We start from the raw sequence: 19,155 nt of genomic DNA on the forward strand, positions 1-19,155 counted from the left end.
GACCCACGCCTCCGTGCTGGAGAAGAGAAGGAGCGACGATAGTCAGTGATGCTGCTGATGCGAGAGAGAGCGCGCGCACAGACAGCACACACACGCACACGCGCGCGTATCCTTGTACAGCTATGTTCAAAAGTATACTCATAGACAGAATACATTCCCCTGCACATTAACCTAAACCAGTGGTCAGCAATTGGTGGCCCGTGGGCCAAAAGTGGCCCGCCAGTATCAGTATCTGGCCCAGGAGATGATTTAACAAATTTGACCTTAAATTATTTATCTTCACAAAAAAAGGGAAGATTTTGTATAGAGTTCAGACAAAACTAATTCTAACCCTAACAACCCTAAAATCAGCCATTTTGTGTCACCTGTCTTTTAAGGACTTCTGTTCCTCATGATTCTCAAGTTTGAAGAATAGCTGCTCCTCAGGTTTGAGCAGTTATTCTTGTTAGGACACTGCAGCCTCACCCGAACACTATGTGTCCTATTCACTGTTCTGGCTCTAATTCTAATTAACCATTGGGAGAAGCATGGAGGGATCGCTTCTCTGAACCGTGGACACCATTCTTTCAAGACATGTTCATTAGGACACCAGGGAACTATTTTAACTTGGGGAAATAGGGTATAATATGTCTCCTTTAAGACCTGAGCACTCACAATCAGAATTCTCAGAATTCCAATACCTTCTTTTCTGTACATACAACACTGATTTTTTTTTCTCTTTCCGAAAGGATCCCAATGTTGGTGAAAGCGGACTGAAAATCAGAAATGGCATTTGTAAAATATGTAAGTGTAAGTGGTGCAAAATGGCCCCCAAAGTGCCCCCAAAGGTGAAACCTGGTAGGACAAAGCCGAAACTAAGTTGCACCAAATTTCACAAAACTTGGTGGAAACAACCTAAGATGAACAAAAAGGTCTATTGGGTCCATGGCCTCAACTCAACAGGAAGTCGGCCATTTGATGTCCATCTTAGCCATTTGCATATTTTGTAAATTAACAAACTCATCTGAGCAGAATAATCTGCTCGAAACTTCATACTTGACACAAGAGACTGACCTTGAACATCTAGTTTGATCTACAAACTTTACCCAATAGGAAGACAGCTATTTTGGATTTAGCCGCCATTTTGCCACAAACAGGAAGTGGCCTGTAACTTTGCCGTACATTCATTGATATGATATTATATTATGATTTATTTCATTACCTCCCTCCTTGTATTTTTGTACCATACCGTACTTACAAAACGTACAAAACAAGTCCAACCTAACTTTAACCTCATCTTACAATCACAATGCACATTTAAATGCTATAATTTTACCCTCAGAAATGAGATTCTGCCTCATTAGGACCAGGTTTTGGTCACCATGGTGTTGACAAGGTCAGTGTTTATGCCTACAGTGGCAACAATACCAGCACACACACAAATGACGTAGCGCTCTCTGTACGTAGGTTGTGCACAGTGTGTAGGTGCAGAAAGGTCTTTACAATCATCACTCAGCTGAATGCATCTGTTGAAGAACCACCAATTAGTAGCTGAGTAATTACACAGAGCACCACAGTGGTGGACTGCCCAGTGTTCCCCTGATGTGAGTGAGATGTAAACGGCAGCTACGCAGCAGGTCTGTGTGGATTTGTTCTCTTTAGCGCTGAGCATCAAAAGGCCACAGTGGAAGTGAGTCATGCTATGAATGTGTACAGTCGTGAGTCTCGCTGATAGCTCATACAATATAATACAGATGTTGTTATGTTAATGGTATTTGTTGTGTCAACAAAACAGTATTGAAGCATTTATTGACTCTTACTTGATCATTTCTTCGCAGCAAAGAACGCCTATAAGATAAAATACTTTCCTGGGACCCTTTTTTGGGTCCCATTTCAATGGTACACAAAACAAATTGCAAAATTAATTCACCATTTTGTGTGCTCTATTGCCTTTAGTGCACTGAAGTGCATGACCTTTACATGATGACCCTTATTGTGAATAGGTACCGGTTACAATATTGATTCAAAGTTAAATATAAAATATGGATACACAACAATTAGAGAATGTCTCCAGTGACTGCCATTCATCAGAGGTGTGGTAAGAGCTCATGTCACAGTATCTTGGCAGTATGGCGAGTCTTCTGGTCTCTCGAGATTTATTTGAAATCATTGTATTCTGCCTTAACTATTGATCCACACTCCAGTCGAGTAGCTTGTGGTAATGCACCTGTAAACTGGGTCAGCAGGCACCAACACAGAATTCCACAGAACACAGATGCTCATTGGCAGCCAGCATTACTGAGTGTGAACCGGACGTTACAATAGAAGATGCTCTTGATACTTCTAAGCATTTCAGTATCTGCACACTTTGATATTGTTCATGTGTTACTCATACACACTTTATTCTGTTTGTGAGTCATATATTTTCTCTCAGTTGCGTTAAAAGCTCATCTCATCGTGAGCAGGCCTATAGGACAAATGTTTAATCACATCCCTTATTATTCATGGGAGACATTTTGTATCTTTCAGTTAATTAATGTTGCTCATCCATCATTCATTCACTCACCTTTTCTGGCATTTTCATAGGAACCAGAAACCTGGTCTGGTTTCTGAGGAACTGGTTAAGTTTAGGCCTATTACTTGAATTACCGTTAGGTTAAGGTTAGGCATTATAACACTTTATTAAGGCTGTTTGAATTGATGAAAGTCAGTATTAGCTGTTATAGGGCAGCAGGTTAGACATGTGGAAACCCGTGATTATTTGATCATTACCACCAAAACAACTGGGAGGGAGAGCGAGAGAGAGAGCAGCAGAACTGTGGTTGCTAGGCAACAAATGATGCTTCTGGAGAATTCCACCTGAATTTGACTTGAACTTTGCAGCCCAGGAAGCATCAGAGGTGAAGTCTTCAGTTCCACGTAGGTCATAAAAAATTCAGTTTTGCTATTAATAAGTGTGTTATTGTTGTTTTAAATAACAAGACATACAGTAAATATTATTAGTATTTACACCAATACTGATTTTTTATACTTGAATACAGAAAGTCAGTGATAGTGACAAACATGTTAAACAATTAAAAGTGAGTCTAAAAAGTGCATTTTATGCTTCCCTCTCACAGACAGACATGGATGAGCTGACAGTGTGACTGTTAAGACACTGTTAAGTCTACTTTGAGTGACAACTGGCTTTTAATATCTCATCCATTTGGTGAGTTGTTATGACACACATCTCCCAGAAGACGTCAGCACTTAACATTTAAAAAAAGGTAACCACTAACATGATCACACTTATCGCACATCATTATGTCATGAGTGGAAATGGAATTAGTTGTGTTTGTGGTACCTTGAGTTTGTTTTGGTTTGGTTTTGATTAGAGCTGAAACAATTAATCAATTATTAATCGACTACTAAATTAATCGACAACTATTTTGATAATTGGTTAATCGGTTCGAAACTTTTTTCATTAATAAAACATCATTTCCGATTGTTTAAGCTTCTTAAATGTGAATATTTTCCTACTTTCTTTGCTCTGGATAACAAAGAAATCCTTAAAAGTGAATCATTTTGACAAAAATTTTGACAATCATCTTGACAAAACAAGACATTTGAGAACATCATCATTTCCAGGTTTGACGAAAACCAATCAACATGTTTTAAGGTTTTCTGTTTTCTTTGGACCAAACGATTAATCGAGAAAATAATCTACAGATGAATCGATTATGAAAATAATCGTTAGCTGCAGCTCTAGTTTTGATACTCCTTGATACTTTACCGTCTCTGCACATTCATCACTTTGTATGTTTGTATAATTTCTCGGGCACATTTAAGCATTTTGTTTTGGTTTGTTTTGTGTTTTATTTCTTTGATTTCATCGGACAAAGCAGTTTAATGGAATAGGTCAAAGGCCAATTCTCTGCTTGGTTACTGAATCCTGAGCAGACAGATCACAATCCTTTAAAGAATTGACTGTCCTTTTATTTAACATATGTTTCATTTCTTTGATTTTACTCAAATCAATTAACCAGCTTTTGATATTTATTTTTTCAATCATAATCATTCACTGAGTCTCAATGTTCTACTTCAGAGGAACACACAGGCAACAACTACTAGGTATAAAAATGGTTATTTGTTAAATAAACTATTAACATGGAATACATAATGAAAACATTCAATTGGTGCACTGGAACAGAAATGATCAGTAATAGTGATGAATCACTGAATGCAGTATTGACGATGATAGTGGTAGATAATATGAAGAGTGGGTAAAATAATCCTCCACTCCATTAATTAATTAAGTAATGAAAGTAGATTTACTGTATGTCTTATGATTTAAAACGTCATCAACCCACTCATTTATAGCAGAACTGAAAGTTTGGACCTGAGTGGAACTGTAGACTTCACTTCCTCTGATGGTTCCTGGGCCCGCACATTTAAGTTACTTAGGTAAAGTGAACATTTAATTTAAGATACCTTACAAAGTAAGGAAGAACAGCAACCGACACAATCAGCTGACTGAACACATAAGCAGACTTCAGCTTCATTTATGTCATTTTTCACTTTTCCAAGGCTGTACAACCACCTTTTGTGCCAGCAGAGGTCGCCCAAGTGCTCAATGAATCTTCAATAATGTGCCTGTTGACGCCCAGACGGGGTCAAAGCTTCATGAAGCCTCGTTTAATATCTAGGATTCGAAGACAGAGTTCTCTCACTGAGGAAGCTCCAGTTCCAGTTTAGTGACGAACCGCAGAGGAAACTATTGGTGTGGTTTCCAGGAAATCTAAAGGGAGGAGAAGTGAAAGTGAAACTATTCTTTGGCTGTTTTTCGTCGTCGTCGTCATTTTTAACTGCGCAGCAGAAGGACGGGTGAGTGAGGGTTTATGATGATAATATATGACTATACATCATGATTTGTGTGTGTGTTTGTGTGTTGAACAAACATTAATCCCTCTCGCCCGAACGTAGGCTGAAAGCGAGATTTAACCCGGGCTACTAAATTCGTCCTGACTTGAAATTTATGAAGTGATGAAACACGGGATAGGTCATTGAAAAAAGAAGATGCAGTCGCTTTTGATAAGATCACCTGGCGGTACCTGGCGTAACTGTATTAACGCGGTCCAGGCCAAGCCCCATCAAAAGCGAACAAGATGTTAAAATAGCAACACAAACGATTATAAATGAGCATTTTGATAAAAAAATAAATAAAACAAGTAACACATTATTGAATTGAAAATAATTACATATTTAGTAGGTTGTGGTTTAAATGTTATCAGACTAAGTACTAGTACTTAATTCAAAAGTTTTGTACTACTTTAGTAATCCAGGGTCAAAGTTGACTTTATCAAAACTGAGGAGGACTTCAGTCTTTTTTTGAAGTAGTGTATAAAATGCACTATGTTCATTCGTAGTTTATGGTTTAAATTTTATTGGACTCAGTATTTTATTGCGCACTTTTATCACTTAGAGTAATTCAGGGTCAAAGTTCCTTAGAATTAACAAGATTCACACTGTCTGTCTAAATTTGATGAGGGATACAATCCACAATTTGTATTCATAGTTGATGGTTTCTATTTTATTGGACAAAGTAGTAAGTAGTTATTTACTTCATGCAGAAAGTACTATGAAGTACTTTTACTCTGGACTCTGGAGAAATCCAGGGTCAAAGTCCGCACTTGCAATATAAATATTTGTCTATATTTTTTTTAAGTACTATAAAATCCACAATTAAATTTAATTTGTAGTTTATTCTTCCACTTTTATTGGACTTGGTACTTCTTGTACTTAATTCACAAGAAGTATGTACTTTTTGAGTAATGAAATGCACAAGTAGAATAATGTACTTTTACTGTGTGGAATTTTCTAATCTTCAAATGGACACTTGTCAGCTGACTTTAATGCCGGGGACACTCCTTCAATAACATACAAGCAGAGTAGCCTAGCACCATCTACTGGTCAAAGGCTGCTGTAGCACACAAATCTGTCACTCAGTCACCTTCAGTGGCCACAGAAGATTATGCTTCATGCAAGTTACATGAACTGCAGATTTCATAAAACAGCTTGAACTCATGTAGTGTTACAGTTTTCTCTCGTGTGATTGGTCACTGGACTGAACACAGATCCACATCAAACGTCCTCCAGGAAATGTGAATGAGATTTTCCACTGCAGACTTTCAATCAAACTGAGAGGTAACTAATTTGCAAATATGAGTAGTGATAGGTAAGCAGATCATTTGCTAAAACTAATAAGAACAATGAAGATAAAGGGCGTTTTTATATATATATAAGTTATTTTGCTCAAATATTGCAAGTATTTAAATTGGGACTATTTATACATTCAGTCTGTCTGCAATTATCTGCCAGGCTTTTTCTATGATCTTAATAAAAGTTACTGCTTTTTTCACATATCAACTGTTTCATCACTTTCACCAGATAATTTAATTCTACTCTAATGCAACAGGGCCCAGATCTTTTTTTTATAACTCTGGATATTTTCATGTTTGTTTACTCTCCTGTTTTTCTTTGTGTGTCAGCTCAGTCTGTTTCTTTGTCAGGATGACTGAAGTCCAGCAGATAAGTGATTGTGTGGAGGAAGACAAGGACAGAGCAGAGTCTGCAGGACCCAGCTGTCTGTCTGTGAAGAGTGACCAGTCCATGGGTAACCCTCTAAGCTTCAGTGGTGAACCTGGAGCCTCAGTGACAAAGTAAGAGACGGTGAAGCATTTTTAGTCCATTTTTACACAAAGATCAGCGGCCACAAGCTGTAAATCAGTCAATGAAGGTGTCAGATGCGGATCATCAAATCTAGAAAAGAAATCATTCAGTTCTTTGGCTCTGTCGAGATCATTCCTTTCACTCCATACTCTGGAAGTCACACTGACCACTGAGGCTTGTTTCTTATCAAAGTGTCTAAGACCACCATCAGTGATGGATGTGATGTGGATAAAAACCTGTTTGTGTTTGCAGAGGTCAGAACCAGAAACGGAGAGCTGAGTCTGCAGGACCCAGCTGTCTGTCTGTGAAGAGTGACCAGTCCATGGGTAACCCTCTAAGCTTCAGTCGTGAACCTGGAGCCTCAGAGACAAAGTAAGAGACAGTTTGTCCAGTGAAGCGTGTTAGCAGCAGATCATTACAGCTGGCAGTAATGTACCTGTCAGCTGGTTTACCAACCGTCTAATAAAAACATTTGTCAGGAGAAAACTTGCAATCAATGCACCTACAACAAAACAACAGACTTGGTTGTGTGTTAAACACAAATGCAAAATCTGACATAATATGAACAAATACAAACAGAAGATTTAATTAAATTACAAAGAAATCATTAAAAGTGAATCATTTTGGTTTGTGGACATAACAAGACATTTGAGAACATCATCATTTCCAGGCTTGACGAACACCGATCAAATTTTTTTAAGGTTTTCTGATATTTTATGGACCAAACGATTAATCAAGAAAATAATCGACAGGTTAATCGATTATGAAAATAATCGTTAGTTGCAGCTCTACTACAAAGATTACAATGATTAGGTCTACAGCTACATAAAACAAATTAAAACCTGACTGTTTGTTAGTATTAAGCACGAGATGATGCTTTGTACACCACGACCTGAACAAGTCAATCTCTCTGTAACAGAGGTAGGTACTGTCATCGGCATGTAAAAGACTCAGAATTGTCGTGCCATCAGAACATATATATGTAATTTTACCGAGTTACTGCTTCTACACCCATTTTTAGAAGCAATTTTTACACAAAGATCAGTGGCCACAAGCTGTAAATCAGTCAATGAAGGTGTAGGATGTGTATCATCAAATCTAGAAATGAAATCATTCAGTTCTTTGACTCTGTCGAGATCATTCCTTTCACTCCATACTCTGGAAGTCACACTGAGGCTTGTTTTTTATCAAAGTGTCTAAGACCACCATCAGTGATGGATGTGATGTGGATAAAAACCTGTTTGTGTTTGCAGAGGTCAGAACCAGAAACGGAGAGCTGAGTCTGCAGGACCCAGCTGTCTGTCTGTGAAGAGTGACCAGTCCATGGGTAACCCTATAAGCTTCAGTCGTGAACCTGGAGCCTCAGAGACAAAGTAAGAGACGGTTTGTAGATTCACAACCAAATCTGTGTCCTCACAATCACACGCATGCTCAACATTTGCATCAGTCAACAAACTGGGTTTTCATTCACTGTCTCAGCCACACGCATGTCCACCTGTCACTGACATGTTGGTAATAAAGAAATGTCTTCACAGACACAAGTTTGCTGTTTCTGTGGACGACCAGACGTCCTGCTGTCTTGTGTGTCAGGAGATCCTGAAGGATCCAGTCTCCACCAGATGTAGTCACTGCTATGGGAAAAGACCCAGGACAGGATGTGGACCACAGACCATCAGTGTACAGAGTAAGACTCCTACAAAATGGAAAAACAGGAGAAAAATGTTTGAAGGTTAAAAATGTTACTCTTGTTAACTCATGAAGTTTAACTCTCTGCTGCCCCCTGCAGGTTCAAGTAATGAAGGTTTCATTTCCCTGCTTTTATATAATTGTTGTTCTCTTTTCTTCCCAATCATCACAGTTATTATAGAATTATTCAGTCTTTCAGAATAAAGTTGTTCCAGTCATTACAGTGAAAATCACTGTAGTTTTTCATTTGACAACAAACAACAAACCAACAATGTCACAGAAAAACATGGCACTGTCAGTTTGTTTTTTTTCTGTCAATGATGAAAATAATCATCAGCTGCTCAGATTCTTTCTTCAGTCTGACTTTGTATCTTGTCTTTCAGCAGATGGTCTGCAGGAGGTTCTAGATGAACATAAGATCAGTCTGAGGAGGAGATTTGAACATGTGACTGAAGGAACTGAGGGGAGAGGAAGTAGAACCCTCCTGAAGAGGATCTTCACTGAGCTCTACATCACTGAGGGACAGGGTGAAGAGGTCAATACTCAACATGAGGTGATGCAGCTGGAGACAAGCTCCAAGAAGAAGATCATCCAGGACACTCCCATCAAGTGCTGCGACATCTTTAAAGCCTTACCTGACCAGCAGGGACCCATCAGAGTTGTCCTGACCAATGGCGTCGCTGGTGTTGGAAAAACCTTCTTGGTGCAGAAGTTCACTCTGGACTGGGCCGATGGTTCGGAAAACCAGGATTTGAATCTGCTGATTCTGCTCTCATTCAGGGAGCTGAACCTGATCAGAGATCAGCAGCACAGTCTTCTCACGCTGCTCCATGTTTTCCATCCAACATTACAGAAGGTCGGAGCAGAGAAGCTCGCTGTCTGTAAACTTTTGTTCATCTTTGACGGCCTGGATGAAAGCAGACTCTCACTGGACTTCAACAGCAGGATGCTTGTTTCTGACGTCACACACAGGTCATCAGTCAGCGTGCTGCTGACCAACCTCATCCAGGGGAATCTGCTTCCTTCAGCGCTCATCTGGATAACTTCCCGACCTGCAGCAGCCAGTCGGATCCCTCCTACATGTGTTGACAGGGTAACAGAAGTTCGAGGCTTTACTGACGACCAGAAGGACGAGTACTTCAGGAAGAGATCCAGAGATGATCTGTCCAGCAAAATCATCTCACATATCAAGACATCCAGGAGCCTCCACATCATGTGTCAAATCCCAGTCTTCTGCTGGATCAGTGCTACAGTTCTGGAGTACATGTTGACCACAGAGCAGAGAGGAGAGCTACCCAAGTCCCTGACAGACCTGTACTCACACTTCCTGCTGGTTCAGACAAAGAGGAAGAAGAACAAGTACGATAAAGGACGTGAGACGAGTCCACAGGAGCTGATGGAGGCTGACAGGGATGTTCTTCTGAAGCTGGGGAGGCTGGCCTTTGAACATCTGCAGAAAGGAGACATCATGTTCTACCAAGAAGACCTGGAGCGGTGTGGTCTTAGTGTGACGGAGGCCTCGGTGTACTCAGGAGTTTGTACGGAGATCTTCAGAAGGGAGTGTGTTATCTTCCAGAAAACGGTCTACTGCTTTGTTCATCTGAGCATTCAGGAGTTTCTGGCTGCAGTCTACATGTTCCACTGTTTCACCAACAGGAAGACAGAAGTACTGCAGGACTTCTTCAGACAAGAAGACAGGGACTCAAACGGGTTTAGCAGAAACTTCTCACTTGACGACTTCCTGAAAGAAGCCACGGAGAAATCACTTCAAAGTGAAAATGGTCACCTGGACCTGTTTGTTCGCTTCCTTCATGGACTCTGTCTGGAGTCTAACCAGAGACTCGTAGGAGGTCTGCTGGGCCAGACTCAGAACAGTCCAGAAATCATCCAGAGTGTCATCAAGAACCTGAAGAAGATGAACACAGACAACATCTCACCTGACAGGAGCATCAACATCTTCCACTGTCTGACAGAGATGAACGACCAATCAGTGCATCAAGAGATCCAACAGTTCATGAAGTCAAAGGACAGAAGACAGAAACTCTCTGAGGTCCACTGCTCAGCTCTGGCCTACGTTCTGCAGATGTCTGAGGAGGTTCTGGATGAGTTGGACCTGGACAAGTACAGCTCATCAGACAAGGGAAAACACAGACTGATGGCAGCTGTGAGGAACTGCAGAAAGGCTCGGTAAGTTCAGACATGATCAATAACATTATCAAACAGTGATGATTAATGGTTTGGTTTATCACATATAGCCACTATTAAATTATTCAAATGTTTCTCACTTTGTGAGTCAGCTGTGTTTTTCTGGAGATGTTTTAAATGAGGAAAGTTCAAAGTAAAGATTTGTCAGCTGGTTGTGATTGTTGCTTTGAACTGAATGAAAACACTTGTCTTGATTTTGTTATTTACTGTTAATGTTTCATTGTTAACCTTTTACTTCATGTGACTTTGATTCTTCTTGGTTTCACCTAAACCTGATTAGACTCCACTGTGGACGGGTCAAACCAAACCCAATGACCTAGAACCAGTACCTGATCAGATCCAGAGAAGTCTGCTGACTTTACATTAAGACACAGAGTAGGCAAAGTATGAAAGTGACGTTAGCTTGTTAATAGCCGTCAGCTGTGAAGTCAGTGCTGATTGGGTCTGTGTTTCTGGGCTGGGTCGAACCAACATGTCTGAGTTTGTCATGAGTCTAGGTCCCAGGTCTGTTCCACACACTCAGACTGTGGACATGATGGACACCTCACTGTGACTCCATGTTCATGAAGAGCATGAAAGATATTTCATGTCAAACAAAACAAGAGAAGATGTTGATGAAAACATATCTTCTCCTGTTTTTTCAGGTTTGATACTTTTCTATAATCACAGACTGGATTATTGTGAACTCTCAGAGACTCGGTGTGAAATCATGGTCTCAGCTCTGAACACATGATCAAACACTGACTGGTTTCAAAGAGCAACTCCTTGTGTTTTATTCTTTATTCAGGTTGAGTCGCTGCAGATTGTCGGGGATCAACTGTTCTTTTCTGGCCTCAGCTCTGAAGTCCAACCCCTCCCACCTGAGAGATCTGGACGTGGGCTGGAACAACCTGCAGGATTCAGGAGTGAAGATGCTGTGTTCTGGACTGGAGAGTCCACACTGTAGACTGGAGACTCTGACGTGAGTTCACTGACTGAAGCTGCTGTTGTTTTGTTAAACCTTCATTTTATTAACATTAAACTAATTTTATTCACTGATGAATAAAATAAACACACACATGCACACATACACACACACACACACACACACACACACACACACACACAGTCGTGGTCTAAGGTCTCATGTTTTATTCTTTATTCAGGTTGAGTTGCTGCATTTTGTCAGAGAGCTGCTGTTCTTTTCTGGCATCAGCACTGAAGTCCAACTCCCACTTGAGAGAACTGGACCTGAGCTGGAACAGGCTGCTGGATTCAGGAGTGAAGCTGCTGTGTTTTGGACTGGAGAGTCCAAACTGTAGACTTGAGACTCTGGAGTGAGTTCACTCACTGAAGCTGCTGTTTTAACTTTAATTTCATTAACGTTTAAACTCCTTTGATTCACTGATGAATAAATGAAACACACTCTCTCACACACACACACTCTCTCTCATACACTCCCAGACACAAACTCACACACATATGCACACAAACAAACAGTTGTTGTCTAAAGTCTCATGTTTTATTCTTTATTCAGGTTGAGTGGCTGCGGTTTGTCAGAGATCGGCTGTTCTTCTCTGGCCTCAGCTCTGAAATCCAACCCCTCCCACCTGAGAGAATTGGACCTGAGTGAGAACCATCTGCAGGATTCAGGAGTGAAGCCTCTGTCTGATCTTGTGAAGAGTCCAGACTACAGACTGGACATTGTGAGGTCAGTAGAGTGTTCGAGTCAGTGTTGTACTAATCAGTGTCAGAGCAAAGATTCAGTGTTTCATCAGTGAAGCTGTGAGAGCAGAAAAGTGACAGGCTTCATGGCTGGACTTAAAGACACAGAGTGACAACAGTCGGCCAATCAGACAAGGCACACGCACGTGCAGCATTCATAGTGAGGACCATCATAGACATAATGCATTCCCTTTGCCCCAACTTTAACCTTCACAACTAAATGTTTAACCCTGAAAACCAGGACTTAACCCTGAAAAACCCTTTAAAGATTCGAGGACAAAATGGTCCTCAGAAAGCAACAAATACAAAAACACACAGGCACTAACTCACCTGAACCCCAAAATATGACCCACAGAAGCATTTCTTATGTCCCGCCCCCAGCGGTAGGAGAGATACAACACTGGTATTTGTTGTGAGTGTTAGTGAGGTTAGGGTTAAAAAAGACTTTGCGAGGTAAGTTACAAACAATGACATATTCATTGACTTACTGCTCTTCTCCTCTGTCTTCTTCTCCCAACAGGTGGAAGTGGTAATCTTCATGAAGATGCTCTTCATCCTGAGTCCTGCTCTGTGCTGCAGGTTCAGCAGATCTGGGACAAAAGTCATCTGAAGTGCAAACACAAACGCTGATGGTGTCGTTATTCTGTCGCTGTGCTGTCCTTGTAGTGCGTGAACTTGTGCAGCGCTAGACAGCCAGCAAACATTAGTCCTAATAAGTACACAAGGCTTGACTGTTCTTGCTTTTTCTGAGGTAGTTGTCATACACAGGATTTTGTAAAACAAAGAAAACATTAGCATACAAAACATAAAATATTGCCAGTACAAAGAAACATTCTATGTGCAGCTACAACCTGCAGGTGAATCAATAAAAGTAGCTTAGCTAGTACTGCATTCTTAGTAGTAACCTGTACTGTAAAGCTTGTTTGCTTTTGTTTAGTTTTTTGCACTTTTTTTTTATTGGTACCATATACTTTTATATTTATAAATTGTTAAATTGTTTCTGAACAAAAACCAAACAAAACTTTAAAATTTAAACCACACTAATTTTGTGTTTTTGTGTCATGTTCGCAAATTGAGTTTGTTGATAAAATTGCAAACATCCATCCATCCATCTTCTACCGCTTTTATCCTCCACATGAGGGTTGCGGGGGGAGCTGTGCAAATCTCAGCAGACATAGGGTGATAGGCGGGGTACACCCTGGACAGTTTGCTCGTCCATCACAGGGCCACATAGATACAAACAACCATATACTCTCACACTCACCTATGGTCAATTTAAAGTGTCCAATTTCAAATTGCAAATATTGAGTTAGTTAATAAAAGTATTTTTATGTGCCTAACATCCTTCGTCCTGTGTTTTATTATGATCCTAATTCACAAAATCTCAAAATTCTAATTTAACATATTAAATGCTGCTTTTTATGTAAAAAGTAACAGCTGTGATATCTGCAAATACTGACTCTGTATTTACTTGGAATTTTTGCAATATTGCCCATCCTGTGTTGGCTATAGTGTTTGAAGATAATATGTTCATCTAAAATTTCACTACATCAAATAAGTTGTTTATTTTTTCCTTTTAGAACAAAAAAGACAAATGAATCAAATGTAGCGGAAGGTTTTCTATTCTCGCGGATGCCGCAGCACAACCGCATGAATTCAGCACGAGCGGGAGAGAAATGAGGAAAATAAAACATCCGGTTTACGTTTCAGAATAAAAGATCCCGTGTTGACACCACCTTGTATTTCACTATACATCACCGAAAGAATCACTGCAAGCTCAGCGTGCTCCAGTTTTTTCGGTCGGTTGTGTTTACAAGAAGTACCCGAGTGCAGTTGAAATACAGAAAGTTCTGGAGTTCTGGAGCAGTCTGTAAAAGTTAATTCGTATGTTTAATTTGTTGAACGGAAAGCGGTTAAAACAATAATAAAAATTATTCTGTGTTAGCATTTCTACATGAAGGGATACTTAAGGTAGGGGTTACATTTTTTGTTTGAAACATGATGTATTTAGTTGCGATGTGGCTAACGATTAAAGTTAAGGTTAAGGTTAGCTTAGCTAACAGCAACGGTTGGCTGTACTCACTCACGTGACGACGGACAACCAATCAGACTGCGCGACACTGTGTGACGTAAAGTGTCCTTTGATCCGCTCGAATATAAACTTGCTGACCATAGCGACTAGCAGCAGCGGTTACTCCTCATCTGTTGTGGACGTTTTCCAAAAAACACCTGCAACTTCGCTCGTTCCTGTTTGATAAACCAATCATAGTTTGTACCGTTCAGCCATGACTTTTATTGAAGGTAGCAGAGGAACCTACCAGCCCATCCGTGTGCTGTTTGAAACACCTATATACGAGCAGGCTGTGGACGGTTGCTGGTACATTTGCTCCTACAAGTTTCAAACGGCCATGATGTTTGAACTACTGAGGCTTCAGCAGGAACATCAGCTCACAGCTGCAGTGACTGATGAAGACATGTGTGAACTGCTGGCGGAGGAGACACGCCAGACCATGAGAGTGCAGCTGTGGGAGTGGAAAGTGGAGGGTTACGACGAGGACGTGCAGCCTCTCATTAAGCTTGTGTGGCACGTGAACACGAGTATGAAGATGAGGGACGTAACGGCCGAAGCAAAACGGCTGCTTGACTTTCCCGAGGACGTCCCTCTTCAGTTTCGAAACCCCAAGATCGTCAGCGAGGCACAGAGTTACGCCAGGAGGCTGAGAGAGCAGCGGCAGAAGCAGCCCCTACAGTCCAAAGCGATGGGTCCACGGGAGGTCGTCTTGGAAGTGGTTCCAAAAGTCCTGCAGGGTTTCTGGGAATTTCCTAAAGACACCGCTCTCAACATGCCTTCCAGGGGACTGAGCAAAATTGCTGTAGGAGCAACCAAAGCAGTTGAGGACCAGGTCTCTGCTGCTCTGTCCTCCATGCTCCTCCTCGCACCTTTCTCCCGCTCCACCAGAGACAACATGGTCCTGTTCATCCTGGAGACAGTTAGACAGCGTTACACAGAAGACGTCCTGATGGAAAAGCTCTTGTCCTTTGACGCTGAACTGTTGAGCACCATCGCAGAGACAGCAGCAGCAAAAATCTGTGAAATGTTTGAGCCTCAGTCTGTCACTGTGGTACCTGTGGAGGGCGGAGAGAGTTACGTCACCACTGCTGAAGATGTTCATGAGGAGTCTGGACTGCAGGAGGACAAAGAATCAGACACTAACTCTACTTCTCTGACCAGCTCCGCTGAACCTGTGGCCATCCAGAGTGACCTGGAGGACAGTCTGGATGAAGCAGAGGAAAAACCTGCATCCGGTCCTGAACTAGACACTGACCTGTTTCCTGAGACATCAGCTCCTGTGTCCTCAGCTGATGAAGCTCCTGCCATCACTGATGTCCAGTAACAAACACCAGACCACACAGTGACCCACTCTCCTCAACCTGCTGAGGAGCCCAGAGAAACTGACTGAGGTGTGGTTTTGTGTCTCCATAGCAACACAAACAGACTGGCCCTTCAGCCAAAGCAAAGGTAAAACAAACACTAGAAGAGCCCAGTCTGATGTGTCTTAGGGCAGCACAGAAAAACAGTTTCCTGATGTTGCCAAGTAAAACTTTCGTCATCATCTACTATCTGAAAATTATGGTTTAAAGCTGAAATGATTTAAATAATATATATAGTATTTATTTATTCTCATGTTATTGTTACAGCTAATACTATATATATATATATATATATATATATATATATGTATATATGTATGTGTGTGTGTATATGTATAATAGATAGATTATAAAGTACTATATAGTTTTTATTCCCATGTTATTGATACATGATTACAGCTAATACTGCTTATTAGTCTGTACATGTTTTTATTGCTGGTATTCATGTTTTTCAATATAAAGAACTCTATTTTGAGAAGAACAAGTGTCCTTGTGTTTGAATTTCAAGTGATTCTGGAGGTTAATTAAACACAGAAAAAAATCAAAAATGTTTTAAAAAAATATGCATATACGTCAGCTAGTTAAAGATAAGTGGTTGGACTTAACAAACTGACAAATAACCTAATGTTGTTAAAGACCGGAAACTCCAATTAACGCTGCGTTTGTGTGTGTATCTGCGTCATTACCTCGTTTATGAAACCCTAAAGTTTCAGAACAAACAGTTCTGCCACTGCTGAAAAAATAGTGTTGTATTGTTTTCCTGGGCTCTGCGAAGCGGATCGGCACTTCCCTATGCTGATGATGTCATCAGAAAACCTCACCACTCTTCTCACCACCGTAGCGCCTCCTGGTGTCACATTTTGGACGTCATACTAACCTATGACTTTTTATTCACATTTTGGACGACATGCTAACCTATGACTTTTAAGTCACATTTTGGACGACATACTAACCTATGACTTTTTAGTCACATTTTGGACGACATACTAACCTATGACTTTTTAGTCACATTTTGGACAACATACTATAGTATGACTTTTAAGTCACATTTTCGACGACATACTAACCTATGACTTTTTAGTCACATTTTGGACGACATACTAACCTATGACTTTTTAGTCACATTTTGGACGACATACTAACCTATGACTTTTTTGTCACATTTTGGACGACATACTATAGTATGACTTTTTTGTCACATTTTGGACGACATACTAACCTATGACTTTTTAGTCACATTTTGGACGACATACTAACCTATGACTTTTTAGTCACATTTTGGACGACATACTAACCTATGACTTTTTAGTCACATTTTGGACGACATACTAACCTATGACTTTTTAGTCGCATTTTGGACGACTTGTTAACCTATGACTTTTTTGTCCCATTTTGGACGACATACTAACCTATGATTTTTAGTCACATTTTGGACGACATACTAACCTATGACTTTTTTGTCACATTTTGGACGACATACTAACCTATGACTTTTTGTCACGTTTTTGACGACATACTAACCTATGACTTTTGTCACATTTTGGACGACATGCTATAGTATGACTTTTTAGTCACATTTTCGACGACATACTAACCTATGACTTTTTAGTCACATTTTCGACAAACTAACCTATGACTTTTTAGTCACATTTTGGACGACATACTAACCTATGACTTTTTAGTCACATTTTGGACGACATACTAACCTATGACTTTTTAGTCACATTTTGGACGACATACTAACCTATGACTTTTTAGTCACATTTTGGACGACATACTAACCTATGACTTTTTAGTCGCATTTTGGACGACTTGTTAACCTATGACTTTTTTGTCCCATTTTGGACGACATACTAACCTATGATTTTTAGTCACATTTTGGACGACATACTAACCTATGACTTTGTGTCACATTTTGGACGACATACTAACCTATGACTTTTTTGTCACATTTTTGACGACATACTAACCTATGACTTTTGTCACATTTTGGACGACATGCTATAGTATGACTTTTTAGTCACATTTTCGACGACATACTAACCTATGACTTTTTAGTCACATTTTCGACGACATACTAACCTATGACTTTTTAGTCACATTTTCGACAAACTAACCTATGACTTTTTAGTCACATTTTCGACGACATACTAACCTATGACTTTTTAGTCACATTTTCGACGACATACTAACCTATGACTTTTTAGTCACATTTTGGACGACATACTAACCTATGACTTTTTTGTCACATTTTCGACAAACTAACCTATGACTTTTTAGTCACATTTTCGACGACATACTAACCTATGACTTTTTAGTCACATTTTCGACGACATACTAACCTATGACTTTTTAGTCACATTTTGGACGACATACTAACCTATGACTTTTTTGTCACATTTTGGACGACATACTATAGTATGACTTTTTAGTCACATTTTGGACGACATACTAACCTATGACTTTTTTGTCACATTTTGGACGACATACTAACCTATGACTTTTTAGTCACATTTTGGACGACATACTAACCTATGACTTTTTTGTCACATTTTGGACGACATACTATAGTATGACTTTTTTGTCACATTTTGGACGACATACTATAGTATGACTTTTTTGTCACATTTTGGACGACATACTAACCTATGACTTTTTAGTCACATTTTGGACGACATACTAAAGTATGACTTGTTATGCCATTTTTGTCTTTGCTGAATAATGACATCGTTGTTGGCAGGATTCGAACCTGCGCGGGGAGACCCCAATGGATTTCAAATCCATCGCCTTAACCACTCGGCCACAACAACTCATTTGACAGTGATTTTATGTCACATTTTGGACGACATACTAACCTATGACTTTTTAGTCACATTTTGGACGACATACTAACCTATGACTTTTTAGTCACATTTTGGACGACATACTAACCTATGACTTTTTAGTCACATTTTGGACGACATACTAACCTATGACTTTTTAGTCGCATTTTGGACGACTTGTTAACCTATGACTTTTTTGTCCCATTTTGGACGACATACTAACCTATGATTTTTAGTCACATTTTGGACGACATACTAACCTATGACTTTTTGTCACATTTTGGACGACATACTAACCTATGACTTTTTTGTCACATTTTTGACGACATACTAACCTATGACTTTTGTCACATTTTGGACGACATGCTATAGTATGACTTTTTAGTCACATTTTCGACGACATACTAACCTATGACTTTTTAGTCACATTTTCGACGACATACTAACCTATGACTTTTTAGTCACATTTTCGACAAACTAACCTATGACTTTTTAGTCACATTTTCGACGACATACTAACCTATGACTTTTTAGTCACATTTTCGACAAACTAACCTATGACTTTTTAGTCACATTTTGGACGACATACTAACCTATGACTTTTTAGTCACATTTTGGA

General features: G+C 39.9%; 1 protein-coding gene and 1 non-coding gene across 5 annotated transcripts; one reads left to right on the forward strand and one right to left on the reverse strand.

Moving 5' to 3' along the window:
- Positions 1-4,598: 4,598 nt before the first annotated feature.
- LOC131446129 (NLR family CARD domain-containing protein 3-like) lies at positions 4,599-13,614 on the forward strand. Of its 4 annotated transcripts, none has more exons than XM_058617148.1 (10): positions 4,599-4,842; positions 6,507-6,677; positions 6,940-7,059; positions 7,941-8,060; positions 8,223-8,371; positions 8,757-10,560; positions 11,366-11,539; positions 11,724-11,894; positions 12,095-12,268; positions 12,803-13,614. In XM_058617148.1, exons 2-10 carry the CDS (start codon positions 6,529-6,531, stop codon positions 12,813-12,815), a joined length of 2,874 nt encoding a protein of 957 aa, XP_058473131.1. In that variant the 5' UTR covers positions 4,599-4,842; positions 6,507-6,528; the 3' UTR covers positions 12,816-13,614. The 4 variants fall into 4 exon arrangements, with proteins under 4 accessions (XP_058473131.1, XP_058473132.1, XP_058473133.1 ...); XM_058617149.1 differs by having other exon boundaries at positions 6,512-6,677; XM_058617150.1 differs by having other exon boundaries at positions 6,528-6,677.
- Positions 13,615-18,442: 4,828 nt separating this feature from the next.
- Positions 18,443-18,524, reverse strand: trnas-uga (transfer RNA serine (anticodon UGA)). Its single transcript has one exon. It is a non-coding gene; the product is annotated as a tRNA-Ser (tRNA).
- Between the last annotated feature and the right edge of the window lie 631 nt (positions 18,525-19,155).

The sequence above is a fragment of the Solea solea genome, chromosome 19 (assembly GCF_958295425.1).
Source record: "Solea solea chromosome 19, fSolSol10.1, whole genome shotgun sequence".
NCBI lineage: Eukaryota > Metazoa > Chordata > Actinopteri > Pleuronectiformes > Soleidae > Solea > Solea solea.

Bases quoted from the DNA above. Each gene is read 5' to 3' on its own strand.
- LOC131446129 (XM_058617148.1), top strand. From the start codon at position 6,529: ATGACTGAAGTCCAGCAGATAAGTGATTGTGTGGAGGAAGACAAGGAC. The intron at 7,060-7,940 runs GTAAGAGACAGT...TTGTGTTTGCAG, and splicing joins CCTGGAGCCTCAGAGACAAA to AGGTCAGAACCAGAAACGGA. The intron at 8,061-8,222 runs GTAAGAGACGGT...ATGTCTTCACAG, and splicing joins CCTGGAGCCTCAGAGACAAA to ACACAAGTTTGCTGTTTCTG.